The sequence below is a fragment of the Trachypithecus francoisi genome, unplaced genomic scaffold (genome assembly GCF_009764315.1).
Source record: "Trachypithecus francoisi isolate TF-2019V2 unplaced genomic scaffold, Tfra_2.0 Lachesis_group13, whole genome shotgun sequence".
Taxonomy (NCBI): Eukaryota; Metazoa; Chordata; class Mammalia; order Primates; family Cercopithecidae; genus Trachypithecus; species Trachypithecus francoisi.
The window spans coordinates 50,619,908-50,646,009 of record NW_022681458.1 but is presented as its reverse complement, the minus strand read 5'-3'; the positions used below and the strand labels follow the sequence as shown (position 1 = coordinate 50,646,009).

Genomic DNA, 26,102 nt, shown 5'->3' with positions numbered 1-26,102 from the left:
CTTAGTTAACAGAGACATAGGATGGCCCTGGAACTCTCTGGTACGTACATAGTTGGGAGCTGACCAGACCCTCAGAAATAATAAATACCTGTCTGTTACTTTTGCTAGCAGAACTCTCTCAGGAACCACATACATCAGAACATACTGCTTTAAATATGACATGAGAGGAAACACACAACTAGAAATAAAGCAACTCTCACCCCACACCCCACTGGCACACACATGTTTTGATGCAGATGTGTTTGTTGGCAATAAAACAAATCGAATAGAATTAAAGAAGGTGAGGTAGAAATAGAGTCTACCTGGGAATCGTTGGTTGACACGTTGTACCAAATGATGGATGCCCAAGCATTAGGTAATTGACTGACATTGGAAATCATCACCACAGGCAATGAGCTGGTCTGGTTTGGGGGGAAAAAAGCATAGTTATTACAGGTAGTCCCACCTTACATTCATCTTATGCTTGACCCTTGCCTGTAAAGGGCCAATCACAAGCCAGTCCCACGCCTCCAGTCCTGATGTCCATGCTGCCCTGGTCACTGAAATGACTTGTGAAGGCCATGGAACTTTCTGAGCATGCATGGGTAAGGGCACAGAGAGGAAAGAGCAGGAATCCTTTCACAGTGCCCAGTCAGGCAGCTTCCCAGTGTCTCCCCTGACATCGTGGACACATTTACACTTTTTAAATGTCACCTGCTGCCTTAAGTGCAATATATTAGAGAGTCTATTGAATTAGCAACAATCTTCTTTATAAGTTAAAGAATCTATTTTAAGTTTTTCTCTGGAATGAATCAGTATCTTCAAATTATGACCTAACACCTAATTAATGTAAACACTGGAAGTGGGAGGTTTCTATTGTAAAAGTAGGAGACGTAAGCTATGGGTGATACAGCCGTCTGTGCTATTGTTACAGAACTAACTCAATTTAGTATTCTTGGTACTGTGGTTTTCTACTTTATGAAATAAACAGGCTTTTACAAATTAGCCTGGGAAGCTAATCAACTTATAGTAGTCTTTCCCCAACAACAGACATCAGATTCCTATAGATGGTAAAATACCCATTTGAGGAAATTTAACAACTCATAAAAACAGAGGTTTAGGGAAAGGAGATGAGGAAGGAATTTATGAAAGATTTTAAAAACATATTACCATCATTAAGATAAAAGAGCAAAGGCAGAATTCTAAAAGAATATACTCTACAATAGGATCATATTCAGGGTGTGTGAGATTGTGTTTGTTCATTCATGCACTCGTTCATTCATAGTGTTCTGCCCTCAAGGAGCACATAGTCAATTAATGCTCAATTTAATCCCAAAAGTTTCTTTATTCTTTCTTTGAGTTTAGTGGTGATTATTTTATGAGGATCAAAGCAACGTACTATAATGTTTCTATTATTTGTCTTTGTTCATTATGTTAGAGAAATCTTCCTTCTGTGAGCTTTTATGTATAAGTTAAATTTTTGAAAATATATTACTACAAAAAAAAATCACTACATGACATAAGTTCAAGGATACTTATTCCTCTTTAGACTTTCCATGACTCAGGAAATCCCAGAAAACCAAACAAAGAAGAACCTGAGCAACAAATTATTTAATGTATATAAAGTTCATAATACCCTTGAACTTTTTATTTTATTTTTTATTTATTTATTTTTTTGAGACTGGGTCTCACTCTGTCACCCAGGCTGAAGTGCAGTGGCATGACCACCACTCACTGCAGCCTCCACCTCCTGGGCTCAATCGATCCTCCTGCCTCTGCCTCCTGAGTAGCTGGGACTACAGGCATGTGCCACCACACCCAGCAAACTCTTGTATTTTTAGTAGAGATGAGGGGGGGTTTTGCACTGTTGCCCAGGCTGGTCTCAAATTCCGGGGCTCAAGCAATCCACCCACCTTGGCCTACCAAAGTGCTGGGATTACAGGTGTGAGTCACAGCACCCAGTTACCCACAAGCTTTTATCATATATATTTAACCAAAATATTATGTTAACTAGTGAATATTTGACATATTGATTTTCTAAATTAAAACAAAAGTAATGAATAAGGAATGTACTAAAACCTAGAAAAAACCAAACTTACATCTATTAATGCTGATCAATTCCTGCAAATACCATGAGTAAATGGTGTACGTTCTTGAAACACCTACCTCCAAATCTATGGTCAGACCATAGAGGCAGATCTGTGTTTCAAAGGTTATGGAATGAAGTTCTTCAGTCACCATGTGACAGCCCTAAGGGAGAAAGAAATAAATTGTTACCTCACAAATGTATACTCACTATCTAATAGAAGACTTGTTTCTATATAAATTAATATATTTATTAATAAATTAATAAAGTACATGCCCCCAAGCCATCTCTATTATTGAACATTCCCTCTTATTGATTTAAAAGTTATATACAGTTTGGAAAATCTTCATTTCCCCAAACAGAATGCTTTTAAGTCTTCAAAACAAGATAATTTCTGGCTTTAAAAATTCTAGCATAGTTTTTTTCAGTTGAAATTTAGACAAGTTGTTCCTTATTTTAATATTTGAAAATTGGTCCTTTCAAGTTACCAAATGTTAATAAAAGCAATCTATATATGCATAAGTATACAGATACAAGTCTTAGTGTCACAATGAATCTGTCCAAAAAGAATGCAAGACCTTCTTCTGGTTTAACATGGTAGGTGGAGTATACGTATTTTCCTCTGTTCCCTCCAGACACTCCAATAAGGTAATAACTGGAGTTTTATTCACTTTCCAATAAAGTAAAACTGTAATCTAGATCCCTGAGTGAAAAGTAGGGGAGTGTAGAGTGAGGGTAGAAGAAAGAACCCAGGGGTTGAAAGCACTGAGCACCCTGAGGCTGCAGAAGACTGCAGACCAGGATGTGCTGTAAGAGCCCCAGCTCAGGCAGTGAAGTCTCCACCCCTCCAGACCTGGGCACAGGAGGGAGGTTTGCTCTTTGGAGCAGATGTGTCAGAGTAATTAGAGAGGCTCTCTACATTCTGGGAACAAGGTCAAGCTGCAGTCAGGGGTTAGATGCTGTGTGTGCTAAAGAGAGGAAGGTCCTGTTAAAATTTACAGTTAAGCTCATGCTTGCCCCTTCTCTGACACCTACAGCCAGGCTTAAAAGCTCCTGGAAAGGTATCTGGGAAGTTTGCCAGACCAAGGGAGGTAACATACAGATGCTGCCTTCTACACCCACCACCGTCCCCCAGCAACCCATCAAAACAGCCAGATTCTAATAATCACCCTAAGTCTACAGTTCCCAACATGCACATAGAGTTTTCAGGCAGTTTTTCGGTGCCCTTCTCTTAATTATTAACAGCAAGCTAATGATCATCAGGCATTTGACAAATCCTCTCACATGAAATGAGAATGCAAAAACAAAAAACTCAGAGAAAAAGCAAAATGTAAAAAAAAAAAAAAAGGAAGAAGAAGAGTAAAAAAACAGTGAAAAAAGTCTACTGTATTCAGCTCAGTTTATTCAATAAATATATGGCATGTTGAAGGGGCCTCAACCATTTATAATGGGAAGATAGTGCTTAGATACTGATTTGAACAAACCAACTGTCAAAAGGCCTTTTTTGAGACAACGGAGGAATTTGAACAAAAAATAGGATTTTATTAAGTAAGGATTAAAAAAATGTTATTTTGTTTTTTGCGATAAGGGTAGTGTGGTTAGGTTTAAGCATTTCTTATATTCTAAAGATTCCTGCTGAAGTATCTACATTATACTGTACTATCTAGAATTTGAGAACTCCAGGAAAAATGTATGTATTGTTGAAGTTAGGTGATGCTTAAATCCATTCATTGTATTTTCCCTCTATTTCTGTATATATTTGAAAATGTACATTAAAACACTTTTTAAAAACTATATAAAACAAATATTATATCAGTGAAACAAGAATAGAATATTATTGTAAGAAACATTCCAAAAATAATAAAGAACCACTTAAAAAGAACAAAACCACTTAAAATATAATAAGAGAAATAGACAAGTCAGTAAAAAGATTGGACATAGAGTAGAGGAAATTTCCCAGAATGTAAAACAAACAAAAAAACCCCACAAAGATGTCAAAAATAGAATAGAAAAGATAGCAAATAAAGAATTATACATGAACTGCAACAACAAACTAACACAAGTTCCAGAAAGAGAACAGAGAAAATGGAGCAGAGAAAATATCAAAGACATAAACAAATTGTAACTCTTACACCACTTATGCAATTGCTACAATCACTTTGGGGAACAATTCCTCAGTATCTAGAAAGGTAGAAGATGCATATTACCTATACATAACAATTCTTATTGAATCATCTGATTCTGACCCATCTGCTACCAAATATATGTAAGTCAAAGATTTTTTACACTCATATTAAAAAAAAGACACGTAGAAGAATGTTAATTGAAGAATGTTTATAGTAGAACTGCTTATAATGATAAAATGATTCATCAATAGAATAGCTAGCTATACTGTGTATATTTATAGAGCAAAAAAACTATACAGCATTGGAATAATGATCCACAGCAACATGAATCAATGTAGGTATGAGTCTCAGAAAATATTTTGTTGAGCAAGAAAAGCAAGTTGTGATAAAATATATATATAAGGATGCCATTTATGTAAAATCTGAATTTATAATACAGAATAATATAAAGTATATAGAAACATATTCATTCATAGAAAAAGTATAAAGGCATTCTTGAAAACAATAAACATCAAAATTCAAGACAGTGGTTTTTGGGGGGTGGGTGGGTACAGGGAGGAAAAGGATTAAAGAGTGGGGGCTGGGGTACCAGGTGTCTTCAACTATATTTGCAAAGTTTGAATTTTTAAGCTGTTTGATGGGTGTTCATGCTATTATTCTTTATGTTTTTATGTGTTTTCAATAGTCTATAAAAACGAAGAATACGACAAAACTTCTCAAACTAAAGGACGTGAATGTTCAAATTGGAAGGACCCGTGAATGGCTGGCACAACAAATAAATGAACAGCCCAACCGAAACTCATTGCTGTAAAATTGCAGGAAACCAGTTTAAAAGTTTCAGGAGTGCAGGAAAAAAAAGGCATTTATAAATGATTAAGAATCAGAATACAAGATAAGTAGAAGACAATGGAATAGTGCTTTAAGAATTCGGAGGAAAAATGATTTCTAACCCAGAATTCTATATCCAGCCAAACTGTCAGTCAACTATGAATGGGAAGAACATTTTCAGATATGCAAGTCCTCTGGAAATTTGGCTCCTTAGTACTTTTTCTTTGGAAACTACTGAAAGAGTCTCTCTAATAAAAAGGAGACAGTAACCTAAGAAAGAGGAAGACATGAACCCAGCCAGGAGAAGTGGGTGGGACTCCCTAGGATAACGGTGAAAGGGAGTTTCAAAAACAAACAAACAAAACAAAAAACAAAAAACCACAACCCCACAATTGCACAACAGGATCAGAGGGCAAGTAGCCAGGACTGGAGCCAGAAGATGGAGGGCTCCCAGAGCAATGTTGCCAAGAAAAAAAGAAGAAAGGAACTTATAGATTGACATGTTTAACCAAATTGTAAGGAGTTTTCTTGTTCTGATGGAAAGTTTGGGGCTTAATTAGTGACAGGTACATAAATTAATCAGATAAAAAACTCAGGGAAACTATTAAATCCAGAAAAAACTAAAAGTAATACAAGAATGGAAATACAATCATAGTATGCTATATGGCTTAGCTGTTAACAATTTTTATATAATCATAATAAGGTAAACATTGAATACATTGAGTAAATGAAAATGTATTATATAATGATATTGTGAAGATGGGGGAGAATTTCTATGTATGGAGACATGTTATAAGAAAGACATAGCTTAATCTTTTATAGAAAATCAGAAGTTAGACACATAAAATTTTAAAAAATCAAGAGATATCAGTATTGGCATGATATTTACAGCTCAAAAAGTGATTACCTCTGGGTAGGAGTTTGACATAGAAAGAAGCAGGAAATTGCAGTTAGTCCCTGGTGAAATTTTATAGTAGGTAAAAAAGGACCCAGCAGTATTGCCATCACCTAAAAGCTTGTAAGAAAAACAGGAACTCTGACCTCATTCCAGGCTTACTGAATCAGATTCTGCCTTTTAACAAGAGTCCTGGGTGAAATTTGAGAGGAATAATTCTCAATGTGTGTATCCTCATTGCGTTTAATCTCAAAAGGGAGGTGGAAAATTTGGAGATACAAAGCTTCAACAATTTATAAAATGAGCCCTGGGAACATGTGAACATGTAGGATTATTTACACCAGAAAAGTCATGGTGGGCAGTTGGAGGTGTCAGGGTCACCTGAAAAGAAAGGAAGGTCAACACTAAGTATGCATTAATAAGTCAGAATCCTGTTTGCATTTGAAATCTGAAATAATAAAAACAGTCTAATGTGATGATATGAACAACAATTCTGTGATTATGTGAGAAGACTTCCTTGATAATGAGAATGCTACATTTAGGATTTGTTATTGAGAAGGAAGTAGATCTTTGTGATACTTTACATTGCCTGCAGGTAGTTACATTGACTAGGGTGGAATCACTTTTTACTGGGTTAGTAGAAAGTTATGTTTAATCAAAATTCTGCTTAAAAATCCCTAAGCCACCCCTAAAAGTACTCCCAGCACGTCAACACATCAAACAGCCAGTTCCTCTTCTCCAGCCCCTTTATGTTAAAATAAGTTGCTCTTTCTTTGGTTGAGCTTGAGACGGACTAGTTGTCTTGAGTGTAGGCACCAAGAAGGTGTATTTTTGAACAATAGAAAATCTCACTGCCCTCTAGGGAGGGGATGCTTACACTATACAAAACACTGAAGAATCTACAACTTCCACTTCATGTTCACTAAGGGGTGCCTTTCACATTATCTCTGAGTTCAGTGGTGCAGAACATTTGAGAGGCCTCAGGCAAGTGCACAGGGATCCAATACTGTATGTAAAAACATTTAACCATTATCAATCAAGTTAACAAACTGTTAACATATGGTCTAGCCTCCTGCCTTGACAAATCCTTCACATAACCTAACTGGCCGGGTTTTAGCTCCTCAAAGTCTTACTGGAACATGGCGGCATGGGTAAAGATAGCACAGCCATCTTGGGCCATTGCCTGTCTCTTTTGCTTCTACCTCTGTGAAGGGCCTTGCATGACCAGTGTGTCATGTGTCTAGACATGTTTGCGCTGATGGTGTCATCTGTGCTTGGGAGAGCAGACTTGGAGAGGCCTACACAAGCCCTGGAAGTGGGGGCTTCAGGTCTTCTGGGCTGGGAATTCTGGGGTCCTGGATTCTGGGTGAGCACATTGCCTTAAACCCACAGAAGACTTTCTTTGTAGGGAGGACTGCAGCTGGAGGATGACTGAAGGAAAACTTTTGGAGCTGAGATGCTATGATATTGTGATATAATAAGAAATCTATATTTGGTCCCTGCACCTGGTTACTGAGACAGAGCTCCTAAGACCTTTCTAGATGGAGATGTTAGGTGAGTCTTCTGTTCTAAAAATTTGGTCTTTGACCCTGGTTCCTGACACAGGTTCCTAAGATCTTTGTAATTTCCTTAGTGATGGGATTGTCTGACACAGAGCACCTAAATTCCTGGAATTTTCTGGGTGAATTTTCTGGCATTTTCTATTCTAATGAAGTGTCTCTTGGTGGGCTTCTAAATAGCCTCAGGATGAGGCTTGGTTGCTAGGGGAACCAATCATGTGATTAGAGAGTTGGAACTTTTACCCCACTCCCTGACCTCTGGGAAGGGGAGAGGGATTGGAAGTTGAATTCATCCAGAATGGCAATGGCGATCAACTTTGTGATGAACTGTATGTAATGAAGCTTCCATAAAAACCTCAAAGAACAGATTTCGGGAAGCTTCTAGGTTGCTGAAGACAGGGAGGTGATAGGAGGGTGGCGCACCTGGACAGGGCATGGGAGCTCCACACCCCTTCTCCATGCCTTGCCCCATGCATCTCTTCCATTTGGCTGTTCATCTGTATTCTGTGTAATATCCTTGATAGTAAACCAGTAAATATAAGTAAAATGTTCCCCTGAGTTTTGTGAACTGCTTTAACAAACTCATTGAACCAGAAGAGGGAATTGTGGGAACCCTCAATTTATTGCTGGTTGGTCAGAAGTGCAGATCACCTGGGACTTGCGATGGGCATCTGAATTGGGGGCGGTCTTGTGGGACTAAGCCCTTAGCCTGTGGGTTAAGGTAAAGAGTGTTAGAATTGGGTTAAATTGTAGGACACCCAGTTTGCATCTGCTGGAGAACTGGTTGTTAGTGGAGAGAAATTCCCACACACATTTAGGTGACCAGAAGGGAGGCATGGAGAGTAACAGTAGAAAAAAGTTTAGTGTTTTCCTCTTACAGGTCCCATTGCTCTCACATTCCAGCCTCTATAGTTTAATTTCTCTTTTTCTTTTTGAGACAGAGTTTCGCTCTGTTACCCAGGCTAGAGTGCAGTGGCATGAACTTGGCTCACTGCAACCTCCACCTCCCAGGTTCAAGTGATTCTCCTGCCTCAGCCTCCTGAGTAGCTGGGACTACAGGCATGCGCCATTATGCCCAGCTATTTTTTGTATTTTTAGTAGGGACAGGGTTTCACCATATTGGCCAGGCTGGTCTTGAACTACTGAGCTCAAGTGATCTGCCCATTTCGGCCTCCCAAAATGCTGGGATTACAGGTGTGAGCCACCACGCCTGGCCTATATAGTTTAATTTCTATGCATAAATATACATATGATCATTCAGTATGAATAGCTTCCTCAGCTCTTTGAGTTATGGAACCTGTGTGTTCACCACCAAACATCAGGGTCTTAAAAGTGTGAGAAACCAGGACTCCACAGACAGAGCAATGACACTCAGGGTCGTCCATTAGCTTTGGAAAAAGTCTTTACGCTTTATACAGTACTTTACTGAACTGAAATGTGGGTGGTGAGAGGGTGATTATTTTCTCAGTGATTCAAAATAATTTCTAATGTTTACTTTAAATCCCTGATGCAATTGTGAGGCACATTTAGAACAAAATCCAGCAAGGAAGCTGACCTACTATATGCAAGACTGGAGGAAAGATGCTCTGACCAAAGAAAGCATTATTAATTTTCACAGCTTGCATGACTGTCATAGTCTTCATTATTTCATCAGTGTGGTCTAAGCTAGAGATACCATTCAGTCTCTCATTCGCAGGTTCCATCCTCACAGAATGGAAAAACATCATATATAAGATGCATTAGGGCCTGGCACGGTGGCTCACGCCTGTAATCCCAGCACTTTGGAAGGTCGAGGCAGGCAGATCATCTGAGGTCAGCAGTTCAAGACCAGCCTGGCCAACATGGTGAAACACCTTCTCTACTAAAAAAAATGCAAACAATTAGCTGGGCATGGTGGCGTGTGCTTGTAATCCCAGCTACTCAGGCGGCTGACACAGGAGAATTGCTTGAACCCTGGAGGCGGAGGTTGCAGTGCTGCACTCCAGCCTAGGCAACAAGAGTGAGAAACTCCATCTCAAAAAAAAAAAAAAAGATGCACCATTAATGTTTGTATCAAAGCCATCCTAATCATCTAAGATGATTACAGATACAAAATATCCATATTAATGATATTTACATTATATGGTACATTACATTATATGGCACTGAATATAATAGCTGGATTGACTGTATTATACTTCTAAAGAAAAATGCCCATTGGAAAATCTGCTAAGAAACTAGAAAACCGGACAACCCACTTAACCAGGGCTCCACTTGGAAAAAAAAGTACAATGAAAGGTAGGTCTAGATGTCACCATATTCTTCTCTGTTTCTTCTGCTTACTGTCTAATAATATACCTTGGAAACCTAGAATATATTAACAAATGGTAATAGTTTTTGTTGTTTTTTGTTTTGAGACAGAGTCTCACCCTGTTGCTCAGGCTGCAGTGCAGTGGCGTGATTTCAGCTCACTGTAAGCTCCGCCTCCTGAGTTCACGCCATTCTCCTGCCTCAGCCTCCCAAGTAGCTGGAACTACAGGGGCCCACCACCACACCTGGCTAATTTTTTATTTTTTAGTAGAGACGGGATTCAACCTGTTAGCCAGGATGATCTCGATCTTCTGACCTTGTGAGCCACCTGCCTCGGCCTCCCAAAGTGCTGGGATTACAGGCATGAGCCACCACGCCCGGCCAACAAATGATAATAGCTTTTAACTTGACAGAAACCTCTGCTAAGAAAAATATGACTGGGATAAAGGGTGATTTTCATCCAAATTTCTTGCTTATCTCTTAACAATCCATAATTTGTTGTAACGCCCCCTACGGAAAACTATGTGGAATAGAAACAATTAAAATAACCCTTTCATTTAGCGAATATTTATTGAGCACCTATTATGTGCTAGACACTGGGTTAGATCATGGGAAACAATGAGAAGAGAGGAAAACAGTGGTCCAGTCACATGAGAGATAGCTTTTAATCACAGAATCAGAAGACAGGAATATAAAATGACAACACTGCTTAGCTCATAAAGCCCTCTGCTGCATTCTACAAAGTCTAAGGTTTTAGTAATATTTTTGTACAATTTCTCCCTCAAAAAAGTGTTGCAATTCTTCAGATTAGTTCCATGAGAAATCAACTTGCTATGCAAATACCTGGGCTAGCTGGGGTGTGAGTAGCGTGTCTGTGTTTGAGAACACTGAACCTTGAAAGAACATCTGTTTGGCTATTTTGCTAAATGAAACTCAAGTCATCCAGGCTTTGCTAATAGCTTCATTGTGCTTCATGACTTTCCACCACATAAACAAAATTACCTAACACCTCAGTCTGTGGCTAAAACTGTCATTTATCAGTTAAAGCCCACTGACAAAGAGCAAACTGGAGAGACTGCAATTCCAGCTTCTCTAGTCAAACAGTTTTCACATTTCAATAATCACTCTCTAGCTGGCTCCCGGCTAGATAAGGACCTCCAGGGAAAGGTTGCTTCCTGTGAATGTTTATTTTACAGGGACAGACTGATGGCCTCAAAATCTGGCCACTTTCTAGGTGATGAAATCGTTTATTCGCATTGACTCTTCCCAGGAGAGAACATAGTTGAGAGAAAGGCAGTGATTGCTGAAGTTGATTTTATGATAGCGTGTCTACAGATTCCTCAAGGAATGTTGTGAAATTCCAAAGCAAATTCTTAAAATTAAATTCATTTTGAAAAATCTAAAGCTCCTACCCTATGTTGCATTTCTGAGGATTAAAGAATCTTAGTCAAAGGAACTTCAGAGATTGTCTAGTCCAATGAATCCAAATGTTTTTTTTTTTTTGACCTTGGTACATATTCTTGAAAGTAAACTTCCCACCAGAGTTTCCATCTGTAAATACATAAAATAAAGCTGCCTTGATAGAAACAGGCGTGAGGGAGCCAGAGCTCCACATTTCCCCAACCCCAAGGGCGAATGGGGTTCCTGGGGTACCTCTTTGGCATCTTTGGGTTTTTGAAGAGAATGGGTCTTGTACAACTTCCTCCTTTCACCCAGTCCTAAAGCCAGGAGCCCCTGTGCGTCCTGACAGGTCAGCTTTTCTTGGGTAATCTCAAACAGTCACAGACTGCTGCAATTCTAGGGAGGTTTGGAATGGCAACTTAGGGAAACTATAATTTATGACATCTTTGTCCGTTGTCAATCATCTAATAACTATCTGATACAAACTCTTGCAACCACAAAACTAGAATGGAAGGACCCAAAATTGTGTGTGTGTGTGTGTGTGTGTGTGTATGTGTGTGTATGTGTGTGTGTGTGTGTGTGATGGAGGTGAAGGGCAATTGAGTGATAGCAGGAATCCCAGACATGAAATCCCGTAAAGGGGCATACACAAGTGGTGACCTGAGGTTTCAGGGACCTGGATGTGGAAGAGGGAAGTGCCCAGAGTCCCCTGAAAGGGACCACATCTCCAGCAGAGCAATTGGCAGGTGAGCAGAGAAGGAGAAAGATCGGCAGTTGTCTGAAGTTAGGTACCACGTTTTAGAGCCCAGTTTTCCCATCTGTGTAGACACCTGCTCCCTCCAGAGGAGGCTGATCTGTAAATACCATCACCAACATCTACACAGCCCACTACCACTGACTCACACACAGCTCGTTAAGGCCTCATAACGACCCTTAGAAGTGTAGGTTAACATTAGCACCATTTTGTAGAAAAGGAAACTAGGAGTTAGAGAGGTTAGGTGGCTTGTGCAAGCTCAGATTGCCCGAAGAGGCAGAAACTAACACTGCTATCTCCACTATCCCACCGAGGCATGACACAAGTGCAAAAGGAGACACAGTAGACGAGAGAGGTCAACAACATTTTCTGAGGAAGCATTATTTTAAATTATGGTGTGAGACAGCCATGATTTCTGAGCAGGTGGGTGAGGTGCACTCTGTGAGACAGATAGGGTGAGGTGACGGGGCAGGAGGAGTGCCAACCAGCTCGCCTCTCCCAGGGAAGGTTCTGCGACCCACAGGCAGCATAGCAGAGGGGCCAGGAGCAGGGACACTGGATCAGATTGCCATGGCTTTATCTTGGCCCTGCCATCAACTGCCCCCGCAATCTTGAGTAAGCTGTGTGACCACTCTTTGCCTCAGTTTCCATAACTGAAATAAGTATGAGGCTAATAGTCCCTACTTCACAGTCTTATTGTAAGAGTTACAGAAACCAGTATTAGTGAAGCTCTTAGTGTCCAGTATATAGTAAATGCCACAAGAGGATTGTTGAAGACATTCTTAGCAGGCTGTGAACTCCTGCTACAGGTGCTCACAGATAAGCAAATGCAACTTTTTGAAACTTGAAAACGAGGTTACGATATCATAGCTTCCTGTTTTCCTGAAATTTGTGACCACCATCCCTGGCCTCATGACTTTATGAACTTCACTTTATTGCCCATTCTTTCTTCACTCTTTCCTAACCTTCGCGCGATCATCCTTACTGAATGGCCAAGCCCCCGATTCCCGGCTTATCTTCCTTCATGTATTTTGTGACTAGTCAACTGTTACTGCCGCACATTAAGATACGGTTCAAACTTGTGACTTGTTTTAAATGTACCTAGGAGTCATACTAAAATTCTACCAACAGGTGGAGCTCAAAGAATAGCTTAAAATAAAATTAACCCGATTCGGCAAACCTGAAAAAAAAAGGGAAGAAATAAAATCATTCCGATATGACTGTATGATTTTGCTATTCATCAGAAAATAAGAGGAAATAAATTGAAGGCAATATAACTAGACAGTGTTAACAAGACAGTGGTTGGTTTTTCTACAGTGGAAGATGATTTACTTAGATTTCTGTCTCTAGGGAAATTCAAGGGAAGACTTTCATTTTACATTCATAAAGATCACAATATACTACAAGAGTTGAGTTATTTGGATTTATTCAATTTGCTTTACTTAAGAAAAGTTCAGGATAATGATGCTTTGTTCAGATTCATAAATAATACTCAGGGATGTCAAGTTGAATGAAATGTTGCTACTCTGGCCAGAATTCCAAGGAGATGTGTGAAATGAGCTTTTATTTAAAGTGTGCCAATGTTTAACTAGGAAGTTTAGAAAACCTTTATAGGTTTCTATAAGCTGGGAAGAATGTCTCCCACTCATTTGTTTTACTAGAATCTCCTTAAACCCCAAATCTCTGCTCTTGTGATTTCTTTGACTGCAGAGACCTGCTTAGGGAGCTCTGCCCTGAACAGCAGTTCTACCCTGGAAGACTGAGCTTGTCTTCACTGAGGCTATGATGTTTGGCAAATGATCTTTAAGACACAATTAAGGGAATGAAGAATTCTTGGAGGGCAAAATGGTAGGGCATTAAATCTTTTGTGATGGATCTTTATGGTTTTGTGGGGTGTGATAAATTGAATGTCATTGGATGCTGGATTTATAAAGTGCTTTTCTTCCAAACAATTCAAAGATCTTTTTCATGGGAGCTGTAATTATAAAACCAAGAGTTTGGATCCATATGAACCACCTCAGAAATAAACCTCACTGCTTCAAAATCGCATCACGTAGGTGGTTTTACACCTGCAGCACCTCTGAGCAGGGCTGTTGAGCATGACTTTCCTGATCTCTTAGAGGAAAAAAAATGCACTATTTCTTCATCAGATCATTTGTCAAACATCACATTTTCAGGCCCTGGCAGAGCAGGTACTCAAACCCAGGTTTTCTAGTTCCAAATATATAGGTCATTGACTTATGCCTTAGTTTCGAGGTCAACTCAATAGATGTTCTCCAAGGTCACGTCCCGTTCATGATTTGACTACTCTATCGTCAACTAACTCAAATGTGAGTACTCAGACTGCATCAGTTTGTCCTTTCATTCAATTTGTCTAGTGAAATGCAAACATTAGAGAGCGAGGTAATTGGTATCTCAAAATAATAGGGTTGTCTTTTGCCCCACATATCATAATTTTTTAGCCTGACTTCACATATGTGAGAAAATGAGTAAACGAAAATGAAGAATGACAAAGATATTTCTTAATAATGGACTGACTAAAGAAACTATGGCATACCTATAAAATGTAATGTCACGTAAGCAATTTAAATCATGTTCTCCAAGAGTATTTAAAATTATGGAAAACTGTTTTCCAGGCTGGGCACAGTGGCTCACGCCTATAATCCCAGCACTTTGGGAGGCTAAGGTGGGTGGGTCACTTGAGCCAAGCGGTTCAAGACCAGCCTGGGAAACATGGTGGGATTCTGTCTCTACAAAAAATACAAAAACTAGCCAGGTATGGTGGCACACGCCTATAGTCCCAGCTACTCACAAGGCTGAGGTAGGAGGTTCACTTGAGCCTGGGAGGCGGAGGCTGCAGTGAACCAAGATCTCATCACAGCACTCCAGCCTGGGCAACAGAGAAAGACCCTTCTCAAAAAAAAAAAAAAAAGATACTTTGCTATGTGAAAAACAGCAGGCTATGAAGCAATGGGTATCATATATTTTTAAAATAATATATACATAAAGACTAGAATGATGTATACCCAGATGTTAATAGTTATTTTCTTTGGAGGGTGTTATTATATGTTATTTTTATTTTCTCTTTTTAAAAAAACTTCCTCATATTGTCTGCAATTATCAAGCTTTACATCTATAATCAGAAAAACATGAATTTGATTTTATATGAAGTCAAGCAGTTTAAAAGCTTTGTAAAAATAAGATATTATAAGATCTATTCCCAGAAAAATTCTGTAGGAGAAAACATTTCCTACCTCATTTCCTTTACCTCCAGCACTGGACTTCATTTCCTTCGGTTGCTTTGTAAAAGAAAACAACAATATTTAGATGAAAAAGCATTATCAGCTACATATTAAGTTGGTCGTACCTGTTGCAGTCATTTTCTTGGCCACAGTTTTGACTTCTAGAACAGCAACATGTTTTCAAACTCATTGAAACCTGACACAACTGCCCAGATTTGACAGAGAGGAACTTCCTGTCTCACTCCATGGGGTGCCACTTTAGAAACTTGAGTTGGCATATCACTAAGACTTTAGCTTTCAGCCAACATTTTGAAAAAATGAAATCATGCTGGGAACTTGCAGAATTCATACAGCATTCCTTTGCACCTGGAAAGCATCATTTTAGCTATGCTGTAGGTGATGATTCCCAGTCCCTGAGAAACCAAGTCTAACGGAGAAGACTAGAAAAATAAACTATAGGGCAGTGTGTACCATATAGCATAGTAAGCTACTAAATGACATTACAGGGGAAGAAGACTTACTGACACAAAATAAATGTGCATTGATACAGATTACTGAATGAAAAAAAGAGGCAGAAAACAAATTACGTAGTGTGTATTATTTGATCCCACTTTAAAAATACATACATATAAATATTTTAGAAAAAAGAGGCCGGGCGCGGTGGCTCAAGCCTGTAATCCCAGCACTTTGGGAGGCCGAGACGGGTGGATCACGAGGTCAGGAGATCGAGACCATCCTGGCTAACACGGTGAAACCCCGTCTCTACTAAAAATACAAAAAACTAGCCGGGCGAGGTGGCGGGCGCCTGTAGTCCCAGCTACTTGGGAGGCTGAGGCAGGAGAATGGCGTAAACCCGGGAGGCGGAGCTTGCAGTGAGCTGAGATCCGGCCACTGCACTCCAGCCCGGGCGACAGAGCAAGACTCTGTCTCAAAAAAAAAAAAGAAGAAAAAAAGAAAAAAGAATGAAATTGTAAAAATGAAGATGTTAATAGCATTGCAAAGTGGTGGAGTTATAGGTGACAATTTTTAAAATTTTGATTTTTTTTTTTTTTTTTTCTTTTGAGAGGGAGTCTCTCACTGTCATCCAGGCTGGAGTGCAGTGGTGCAATCTCGGCTCACTGCAAGCTCTGCCTCCCGGGTTCATCCCATTCTCCTGCCTCAGTCTCCCAAGTAGCTGGGACTACAGGCGCCCGCCACCATGCCTGGCTAATTTTTTTGTGTGTGTGTATTTTTAGTAAAGACGGGGTTTCACCATGTTAGCCAGGATGGTTTCGGTCTCCTGACCTCGTGATCCGCCTACCTCGGCCTCCCAAAGTGCTGGGATCACAGGCGTGAGTCACTGCGCCAGGCCAATTTTCTGCAGTTTTAGTAGAGACGGCGTTTCACTGTGTTAGCCAGGATGGTCTCAATATCTTGACCTTGTGATCCACCTGCCTCGGCCTCCCAAAGTGTTGGGATTACAGGCGTGAGCCAAAGCGCCCGGCCGATTTTTATTTTCTATATTTATTTTTGTATTAAAAAGCAATTAAAGTTATTATGCATAAGATAATCAATGTGAAAATGCTTTGCAAGAGCAAAAGAGCACTGTAAAAACTGAGGTTTTGTTATTTTATATATTGTACCTGCTGAAATAAAGACCTGATTTTTGGTGTGTTTCTTGTCCTTCCTTTTCCACGTGACTTTTTTGGGAGACAGACGTTTCTAAGTTAAGGGCTCTTCCTACTTTACTTATTACTAAACCTGGCCCCTTGTTGAAAGTTCCTGGAGGGTAGGAATTGAGCCTAACAAAAGAGTGCTAGTTACAAGGGTGTCTATAATACATCATTCTTTATTACATTTTATTTACTTGGCAGTTCACACAGGAAGGATTCAATTAAAAAAAAAAAAACATACTCCTCAATACTAAAAACCAAACAAAAACAAAAACAGAAATCAGAATAAATTTCTGTATGCAGATATCTTTCTGTTAACCTACATTTTATCTTTTAGAAAGTAGACTTTTTGAGGCAAATTCGGTGGTGCCCAAACATTCAGTGCGGCAATTGCTAAATGTTAATAAGCAGAAGGAGGAACATGGTTTCTGGCGAGAAAAATAGGTCTTTGGGGATCTAAGAACTATGCAAAGAATTAGAAAGAAGGCAGAAAGATAACTCTAGGTCAAGAGGAAGTGGTAAAAGCAAGAAGCAACAGGATGAGGCTGGGTCAGAGCTTTCCAGACATGCCAAGGTGAACTGTGTACAGCTGCTATACCCAGGAACATCCTATTTCCCCAAGCTAGCCTACTAAAATGAAAGCGCTTTTGGCCAGACAAGGTTATTAGAGATGTAAAAATGAAACCGGGAATGCCTATCCATTATTGCATGTATGTGTGTGTGCCTTTATACTTTTGTATTTGTATATCATAATTGTACACATTTTTGTGGTACGCATATTTTGATACATGTATACAGTGTGTAATGATCAAATCAGGGTAATTGGGATATCTATAACCTAATTTATCTTTTCTTTGTGGTAGGACCATTACAATTCTTCTCTTCCTGCTATTTGAAAATATACAATAAATTATTGTTCCCTTCTACATTATTATTATTATTTTTTTGGAGACTGAGTCTTGCTCTGTCATACAGGCTGGAATGCAGTGGCGCAATCTCAGCTCACTGCAAACTCCACCTCTTGGGTTCAAGTGATTCTCCTGCCTCAGCTTCCTGAGTAGCTGGGATTACAGGCGGTTGCCACCACGCAGGGCTAATATTTGTATTTTTAGTAGAGACAGGGTTTCACCATGTTGGCCATGCTGATCTCGAACTCCTGACCACAGGTGATCCGCCCGCCTCAGCCTCCCACAGTGCTGGGATTACAGGGGCATGAGCCACTGTGCCCAGCCCCTTCTACACTATTGAAAATCATAATTTATTCCTTCTAACTGTATCTTTGTATCCATTAACCATCTTTCTCTTATTCCCCCGCCCTGCTTCCTTTCCTAGCCTCTGGTAACCACCTCCAACTGTCTGCCTTCAAGAGATCTACTTTTTTAGTTCCCACATGACTGAGAACATGCAATATTTATCTTTCCGTGCCTGACTTATTTCATAATAGTTCCATCCATGTTGCTGCATATGACACAATTTCATTCTTTCAATGGCTGAATAATATTCCATTGTGTAACACCTCTCTATTTTAAGACAGATTATCTCTGTCCTTACCAGCAAAATCTACTGACCAACTACTATGTATACTTAGGTACTCTGTCTTCATTGTTTAGAACTCAGACCTTCTAAGTTAAGGTTCAGTGCTCTTTCTATCATTTTAATTCTTCACTGATGGCATGTTTTATTTCTCAATATGGTTCCTAATTTCTTTTCTTTTTTTCTTTTTTGAGACAGAGTCTTGCACTGTCGCCTGGGCTGGAGTGCAATGGCACGATCTCAGCTCACTGCAACCTCCGTCTCCCGAGTTCAAGCGATTCTCCCGTCTCAACCTCCAGAGTAGCTGGAGGTGCCTACCACCACGTCTGGCTAATTTTTTGTATTTTTAGTAGAGATGGGGTTTCACTATGTTGGCCAGGCTGGTTAGAACTCCTGACCTCGTGATCCGCCTGCCTTGGCCTCCCAAAATGCTGGGATTACAGGCATGAGCCACTGTGCCCGACCGGTTCCTAATTTCAAATAAGAAATGTTTAAGCACAAAATATACTGAATTATAAGGCCTATTAGTAAAGATATCTCTGATTTTCGGGAAAAAAACTTGTGTAACTTTACTGCCAAACTTACCAAATGTCGAAATTCTACCGAGAGACTCCCATTGGAAGATTCTTCAATAGACATGGCTTTGACATTAGTTCCACAAAGTACAAATCTTCGGTTGCTGGAGAGGAAATCTTAGCTATTTACATGGTCTCAGGTAAAATATATTTACAAGAGCAGCAAGAAAGATTCCACAAAGTAAATGTCTTACCTTAGAGTTGAAACATTCCTGTAAAACCAAGAAAATTCTTTAAAATAAGCTATTTAATAGATATAGGAATAACTTTCTATACTTTATTTTTTAAATTAATTAATTAATTAATTAATTTTGAGACAGAGTCTCGCTCTGTCGCCCAGGCTGGAGTGCAGTGGTATAACCTTGGCTCACTACAACCTCTGCCCCCTGGGTTCAAGCGATTCTCCTGCCTCAGCCTCCTGAGTAGCTGGAATTACAGGTGTGAGCCACCGCACCTGGTCTCTATGATACTTTAAAGGATAGTATATAAAATTGATTTCAAGTTTTTATAGTAAAATTTTAAATTTAAGATACCATTGAGTTTTGTTAAATGTTTGAACTTCAAAGTCAAATATTTGAAGTACATTCATTATATAATGTTAGAGAAGTAAATTTAAAAGTTCAAAATTATTCTATAAAATAAGGGCCATTCATTTTTAAAAGTCTTACATTTTGAATTACAATTCAAAATGAAATTAGAAAACTTACTTGTCAATTGATGCTTTAACCTTTACCTGACAGTTTAGTTCTGGCAATTTTATTAATAGCCTGGAAAGAGATATCAATAAAAAAAAAAAAAAGATAAAAATCAAAAGTGTTTAAAAACCCTTTTTTATATTTAAACATTCAAATATACTTATGAAATATGCATCTAAATAAACCTTACATAATCTACAGTTTGTGTTTTAAAAATGTACAATGCCTTTTTAGTTTGCCATGTTACTAATGTTGACATCAGTCACTTAATAGCATTATTGACAAACACTTGGAACTGTTTCCATATTGCTTCAGTTGATGTTTGCTAGATAATACATTGGCGAGGTCAGAAAAAAAAGCTATATATTTTGGTTAAAGCCTAAATGTGGGTTAAATGTATAGATATAAAAACCTTGTTGTATGGCTTCATTTTATCCTCATATTACCAAAAAAAAAAAAAAAACTTTGTAAGCTTTAATGATAAGTGTTTTATGGTGAACATACTAAGACAGAACTCTAGTAAAATATGGAAAATCCCAACTCGAATACATTTGAAATCTTTCAAAACACTATATTTAAGTAACAGCAAAAATGTTCATAAAAAACCCAAACTTCAAATGAACAAGTAATTGAAGTTCAGTGTAAAAATTCCTTTAATTCCTTCTGGTGTCAGCCCATCCTTTATTCTTTTGCTTTCTCTAGCTCCTCAGATTTCTGTCCTGTGATGTAACCTACCTGTGGGTTCAGTGCAGTTTCAGAGATAGTCATTCGATCCCTCACACATTCATTCATTTACTCATGCCCTCATCCTAAACTTTGCTCATTCACTCAGCATGCATTGAGCTCCTAATATTTACCCAGTATACCCTTAGGTACCAGAGAACTGATGTAGCAAAGACTGCAGAAGGGAGAAAAGTGGACGTGGCTCTATGTAAAAGGAGGGAGTCCAGGCACACAAATGGAATATAGAGAATATGGTGACAAGCAACTCACTGGCATTAGAGAAATGAAATCATAGCTCATGGGCAGCCCAAACAAAAGGGTGGGTAGAATGTTGCAAAGGCTCTTTAAAAGTCCTGTACAAGGCACAAGATTGGTTTAGGGTTTGGAGTATGTTGAGTATGCAGTGATTGGTAGTGAATGGTGAGAAGGGGGCATAGTCACATAAAATAAAGCCAGATGTTTTTCCTCTCCACCTTCCTTTTTATACTACTTCAGGAAGGATCTGATTTACTGCAAGATGCTGACAAGTCCCATGGAGTCATTCTTCCCCTTCAAGGTCATTTTTCCCTTTGAAACAGGAGGATGCAACGGTATGGCAAAGAGGGGTTTTAGGAAAACCTTGAGTAAAGGATCACCTATCAAGACGGTGGGGAATAGGGTGCAGAGGAGGAGGAGGGGGACTTAACAGGTACAAGAGGAAGACAGAGCCTACCACCAGTGGCTAATGTTCTATGCCTCTGGCAATCAGTTCACACAACATGCAAGTAGTGCTGATTCAGAGAATTTTTTGCTAGGCAATCCCTACTCATCTCCCCTTTTGTCCCAGAGAGCATCTTAGACTTACTATATCATCTATAGGAGTGTCTCAAGGAAAAGTAGAATGTCCACCACTTCTCCATCCTAGTTCACTCTCCTCCGAGTTATATAGAGATGTGGGAATGAGGAAGGAACAACTTTTGATAAGAATGCCTATTTTTAAATTTTACTTTATTATTCTATTTTATTTTTTGAGATGGAGTCTCGCTGTTGTTGCCCAGGCTGGAGTGCAGTGGTACAATCTTGGCTCACTGCAACCTCTGCCTCCTGGGTTCAAGCGATTCTTGTGCTTCAGCCTCCCAAGTAGCTGGGATTACTGGTATGCACCAACATGCTCAGCTAATTTTTCTATTTTTATAGAGATGGGGTATTGCCATGTTGGCCAGGCTGGTCTTGAACTCCTGACCTCAGGTGATCTGCCTTCCTCAGTCTCCCCAAGTGCTGGGATCATAGGCATGAGCCACCATACCTGGCCAACAGTGCAATTTTAAAAGGAACCTAGCCTCAGCCTTTTGTTTTCAGTTCTTAAATCTTGGTGCAAAATTCACACAAAGAAACTGATTCAGAATGTTAATGGTGTCTTAAAAATGCAAACTGAAGACAAATGCCTTCTCTTTAAAAATGGAATTCTAATAGTGATATGTGATCAGCAACCCTATCATAGAATCCTAAACTGCTCTGTACCATGGCATCACCACCTCTTGACCCCGTTAGTCTGTGGTTTCAGCTTTTCAGAGGTGACCTAGTGATTAGGCATTTAAAGCTTTAGTTCTTGGAGTTTCAGGCATGATGAGAATCTTTGAAAGTAAGAAGTCAAACTCATTGTTCTCAGCATCATTAGGGAAAACTGTAAGTTTTGATTGCTCATGCTAATAGAAAGGATCAAATTCAGAGAAAGCAACAGTAACACAAAAGTTATGTCTTTAAATCAGGTACACAGTAGGGATATATGGAAAACTGTGGTATTGGAAGTTTTTGTGGAAAATCCAATAAGCCAGTTACTGGGTAATCTCAGGAGATGAATGCGTCCTGTGTTTCCTGGATAGGATATTCAAAGCCTTCCAGAATCTGTCCCCAATCTGTGCTCTCAATTCTGTCTTTCCCTGCTCCCCACGATTACCAGACAGACCTAGGAAGCCATTATTTCTGTATTCCCACTCTCCTACAATCCTCCTCCCCTCTCCCAATCTCTGCAGTCTTTTCTCAAGTCAACCTTTTCAGCAATTAATTTAATTGTGCCTGATTTTATGATTCCATACTTTTACGTCCTCATCTGCACTGTCATGCTCTTGACAAGCAGGGCTCTCATCTTCACATTTCTGTGGGTATTTCCCAAAGCTCAGAGCTGGGCACACAGCAGATGGTTCAATAAAGAACAGCTGAATGCAAGCCACAATTAGAGAAATTGGTCTTGATTATCCAGAGACTATAGCTCCACAAACACACGAAATCATAGATGTTTTGCCTACCTTAGTTTTACAGTGAACTGAATCAGGGTTTTAAGTACCAACGGCCTCTGAGGGTGGGTTGGCATACATGGCTGTCGCTCAACCACAAATGAGCTAGATGAAAAGGAAATAAAGCATGTCATTTGAAAACATTGAGAATATTGAGACTGAAAACCACAGAGGAACAGGATGCTATCCACTCATAAAGTCCAAATTTTCTACACTCAGAAGATACTCAAACCCCCAGTTAAACTCAGATCTTTACAAATACTTTTTATAAATCATTTAACAGCAGTAAATGAATCTTAATTGTTATAATTGAGCCATGAATAAAAGCCCCAGTCCATTTAGTAATTTTTTTTCTTTTGAGAAGGGTCTCCCTCTGTTGCCTGGGCTAAAGTGTGGTGGCACGATCATAGCTCACTGCAGCCTCAACTTCCTGGGCGCAAGTGATACTCCTGCCTTGGCCTCTTGAGTATCTAGGACTATAGGCATGTGTCACCATGCCTGGATAAGTTTTTTTATTTTTTGTAGAGACAGGTGTCTTTTTATATTGTCCAGGCTGGTCTACAACTCCTGAGCTCAAGCAACCCCTTGCCTCAGCCTCCCAAGGTGCTGGGATTACAGAGTGAGCCACCATGCCTGGCCAAAAATAAATTTCATGACTTTTTTTTGGACTAAATATTAGGATTTCCGGTACATGTTAGTATTTTTTTGTTTAGATTAGCTTATAAACATGAAAATGTTCTCCATCCTTTGTTTCATGGATATGCACATAAGAAAAAACCCTTGAAACCTTTTCTAAAATGTGAAAACTGAGCTGTAGGTGAGTGACATGACTTAGCTTGTGGAAAACTGAGCCAGCTGGTGAGAGAAGTGTTGATGAATAAATAGTGAAGAGTAGAAATGTGGTTTCTGAAACTTTCTGGGGTTCTATTCACTTCTCCCTGAGGCTTGTTGTTGAATACTTCCCTGCCACTCTTCCACCTAAACACCAAAACCTTAGGCAGGGTGTTCTTACTTCACAGAATGGAAGATGCCATTGATAGCACTTCACTTACTTCTTGAAAAGGTTGTAGATCAAGAAGGTGACTCTCTCTAGCATGTGAGTTCTTTGCACTGGAATGGGATCACCTTCATATGTCATTTTGGTAGATTGCTCTTCTAGTTTCTCCAATTGCCTTCTGAGTTGGAAAAGACTTTCTGCCAATAGTGTAAAGCTATTGAACAGCAAATGAAAATCAAAGATAGTTTTTCCACTTAATAATAAAAAAGGATTGTAACAATGGGTCATAGCTAATAAATGTTAAATTATTAAGTAATTATTAAATTAATTAAATGAATCACTTAATTTTATTTAGGTTAGTGACACTTCTTTATTTTTATTTTCCTAACCCATTTTTTTCTTGAATATGCATATGTTAAATATTTTCAATGTTTTCTCATTTAAACCTTCAATTATATATGTCATCATTTATGAAGTTTTATCAACATCTGGAACCAAATCCCTTTTAATTGTTCTTTGTTTAAGCTTATTAAGCATATATATGTTAAAAATGTGGCAATCACTAAAGGGCAAAAAAAGAGCAAATTTAAAGCCATAAAAAACACGCTATGGTTAATGTTTTCTTATGTAAGCATACTGAAAGAAAATCATATGAAACCGATCTTCCCCCACAATATATATTTTTACAAGTCCTAAGTATTAGCCAAAAGTGATCAATGACTCTCTTTAGAGTAAGGTATATTTAGAAATGCTTGCCCCTGATAACTGCTTGGAATTTTATTCATTATGCAGTGATCTCACCTCAGAAATGGAGGTGGCGGTGTGGGCCAGAAGCCTAGGAAAGAGTAAGATTGAAATAGACACGGAAGGGACTTCCAACTACAGGAGACAGAACATCTTATCAGACTTGGAAAGTCCACCTCGCCATACAGCAACTCTTTCTACTTAAAGTATTCCACATATAAGACTATGGCAAGAGTGGTTGAATCCCTGCTGATTTTTGGTATGAGCTCCATTATCGGTTAAGATCTTTATTGCTCCCTTTATTGTTGTTTTCACAACAGAGTACAGTGACTTGGAGAATCAAAGTGTCTTCCTAAGGAAAATCAATGTTTTAAAATGAGTCAAACTCCTTACATTTCTTGACAAGTAGGCCTGGCAGGGCAGAGCTTTTAGTGAGGGGGTCCCCAGTTACTACATATTCCATTGTATTGACTTGTTCTCTTAGGAACCAATTTTAGATTTTAACTGAACAGTTTCTTTCTTTTTCATATTTTCCAATTGTTCCTTCAGTCAAATAGTTTTATTTTGCATTTATGACATGGAAAACCCTATGAACATTTTAATCTTCTAGTGCAAAGGGTAGTTATCTACATTTCATTGCATGTGTGCGTACATAGATCCAGAATGCCGGGTTGTATTAACCATTTGTGACTTTTAAAAACTGACACATAAAAATTGTATATATTTGTGGTATTGTATATATTTGATGTATGTAAACATTGTTGAATAGTTACATCAAGCTGAATAACATGCATTATTACCTCACATACTTACTTTTCTGTGGTAAGAGCTCTTAAAATCTACTTTCTTAGTAATTTTCAAGTATACAATAAATTGTTATTAACTACAGTCACCATGATGTACAATGGATCTCTTGAACTTATTCTCCCTAACTGAAATTTTCTATCCTTGACCAACATCTTTGACGAAAGAAATCACTATGTTGAAAACACAAAACTAACATTTAAAAGTTGAGATATCTATTTTCAAGATTTTGAAACTAGTACTTCTTTATTCTGTCCTTAAAGAAAGTATATTGCCAGTTTCCAAATTTATTTGAGTCTTTTAAGATTGATATCTTGCATGTGAAAATTCAGCATTCGATAGATGCTTTCTTCGATTTCCCCACGAGAATGAAAACTAAGAACACTTATACTACTTGTTTTCAACTGTAGATTTCTCAGGTGCTAATAAGCCATCAGTAAGCTGAATGAACTGATGTTGCAGTCTAAACCTGCATTCTCTGGCTGAGTGACACTGAAGTTTTGTATTTCCTGTGGTTTTCACTAGAAACTGCAGTCAATTCGTTTTACCAGTTCTGAAGCTGGTCGAGCCCATTGTGGAGTGGACCTCCGATGCAGGCGATTTGCTGCCGCCGCTTCCAGTCTTGCAGCTCTTCTATGAGCATGTTGTTCATTAACAGGTCCGTCTCATAGATGATTTGGGTCATTTTACTGAGAGCCTCCTAAAAACAAAGGGGACTACTGAAGAGAGTTTCATAAGAAATAAGTCACTTAGAATTCAATTTACAAAACTATTTGACCTGGTAGACAAGGGCTTGGTTAAAATTTTGACCAAATATTTTACTAAATACTAGCTTCTATTTGACAGGCCTTTTCAAACAATTAAATTATTGACAATAAAAGATGTCATGAGAAAAGAAGAATGGCCACAGTTTAACATTCTCTTCATGTGTTTCAGTATAAATATAT

General features: G+C 38.9%; 1 protein-coding gene across 4 annotated transcripts in view; it reads right to left on the bottom strand.

Moving 5' to 3' along the window:
• Positions 1 to 26,102, bottom strand: part of STAT4 (signal transducer and activator of transcription 4) — a 124,597-nt gene that overhangs the window by 9,240 nt on the left and 89,255 nt on the right. For 3 of the 4 annotated variants that reach the window (XM_033230814.1, XM_033230812.1, XM_033230813.1), the window contains 9 exons: positions 25,704 to 25,855; positions 23,663 to 23,821; positions 22,623 to 22,715; positions 19,627 to 19,686; positions 19,114 to 19,131; positions 18,930 to 19,023; positions 15,172 to 15,216; positions 2,146 to 2,229; positions 303 to 401 (listed from right to left, as the gene is read on the bottom strand). In XM_033230814.1, the coding sequence (XP_033086705.1) occupies positions 303 to 401; positions 2,146 to 2,229; positions 15,172 to 15,216; positions 18,930 to 19,023; positions 19,114 to 19,131; positions 19,627 to 19,686; positions 22,623 to 22,715; positions 23,663 to 23,821; positions 25,704 to 25,855 (804 nt within the window). The remainder of the gene's footprint in view (positions 1 to 302; positions 402 to 2,145; positions 2,230 to 15,171; positions 15,217 to 18,929; positions 19,024 to 19,113; positions 19,132 to 19,626; positions 19,687 to 22,622; positions 22,716 to 23,662; positions 23,822 to 25,703; positions 25,856 to 26,102) is intronic. The other variant, XM_033230815.1, reaches the window with a different exon arrangement.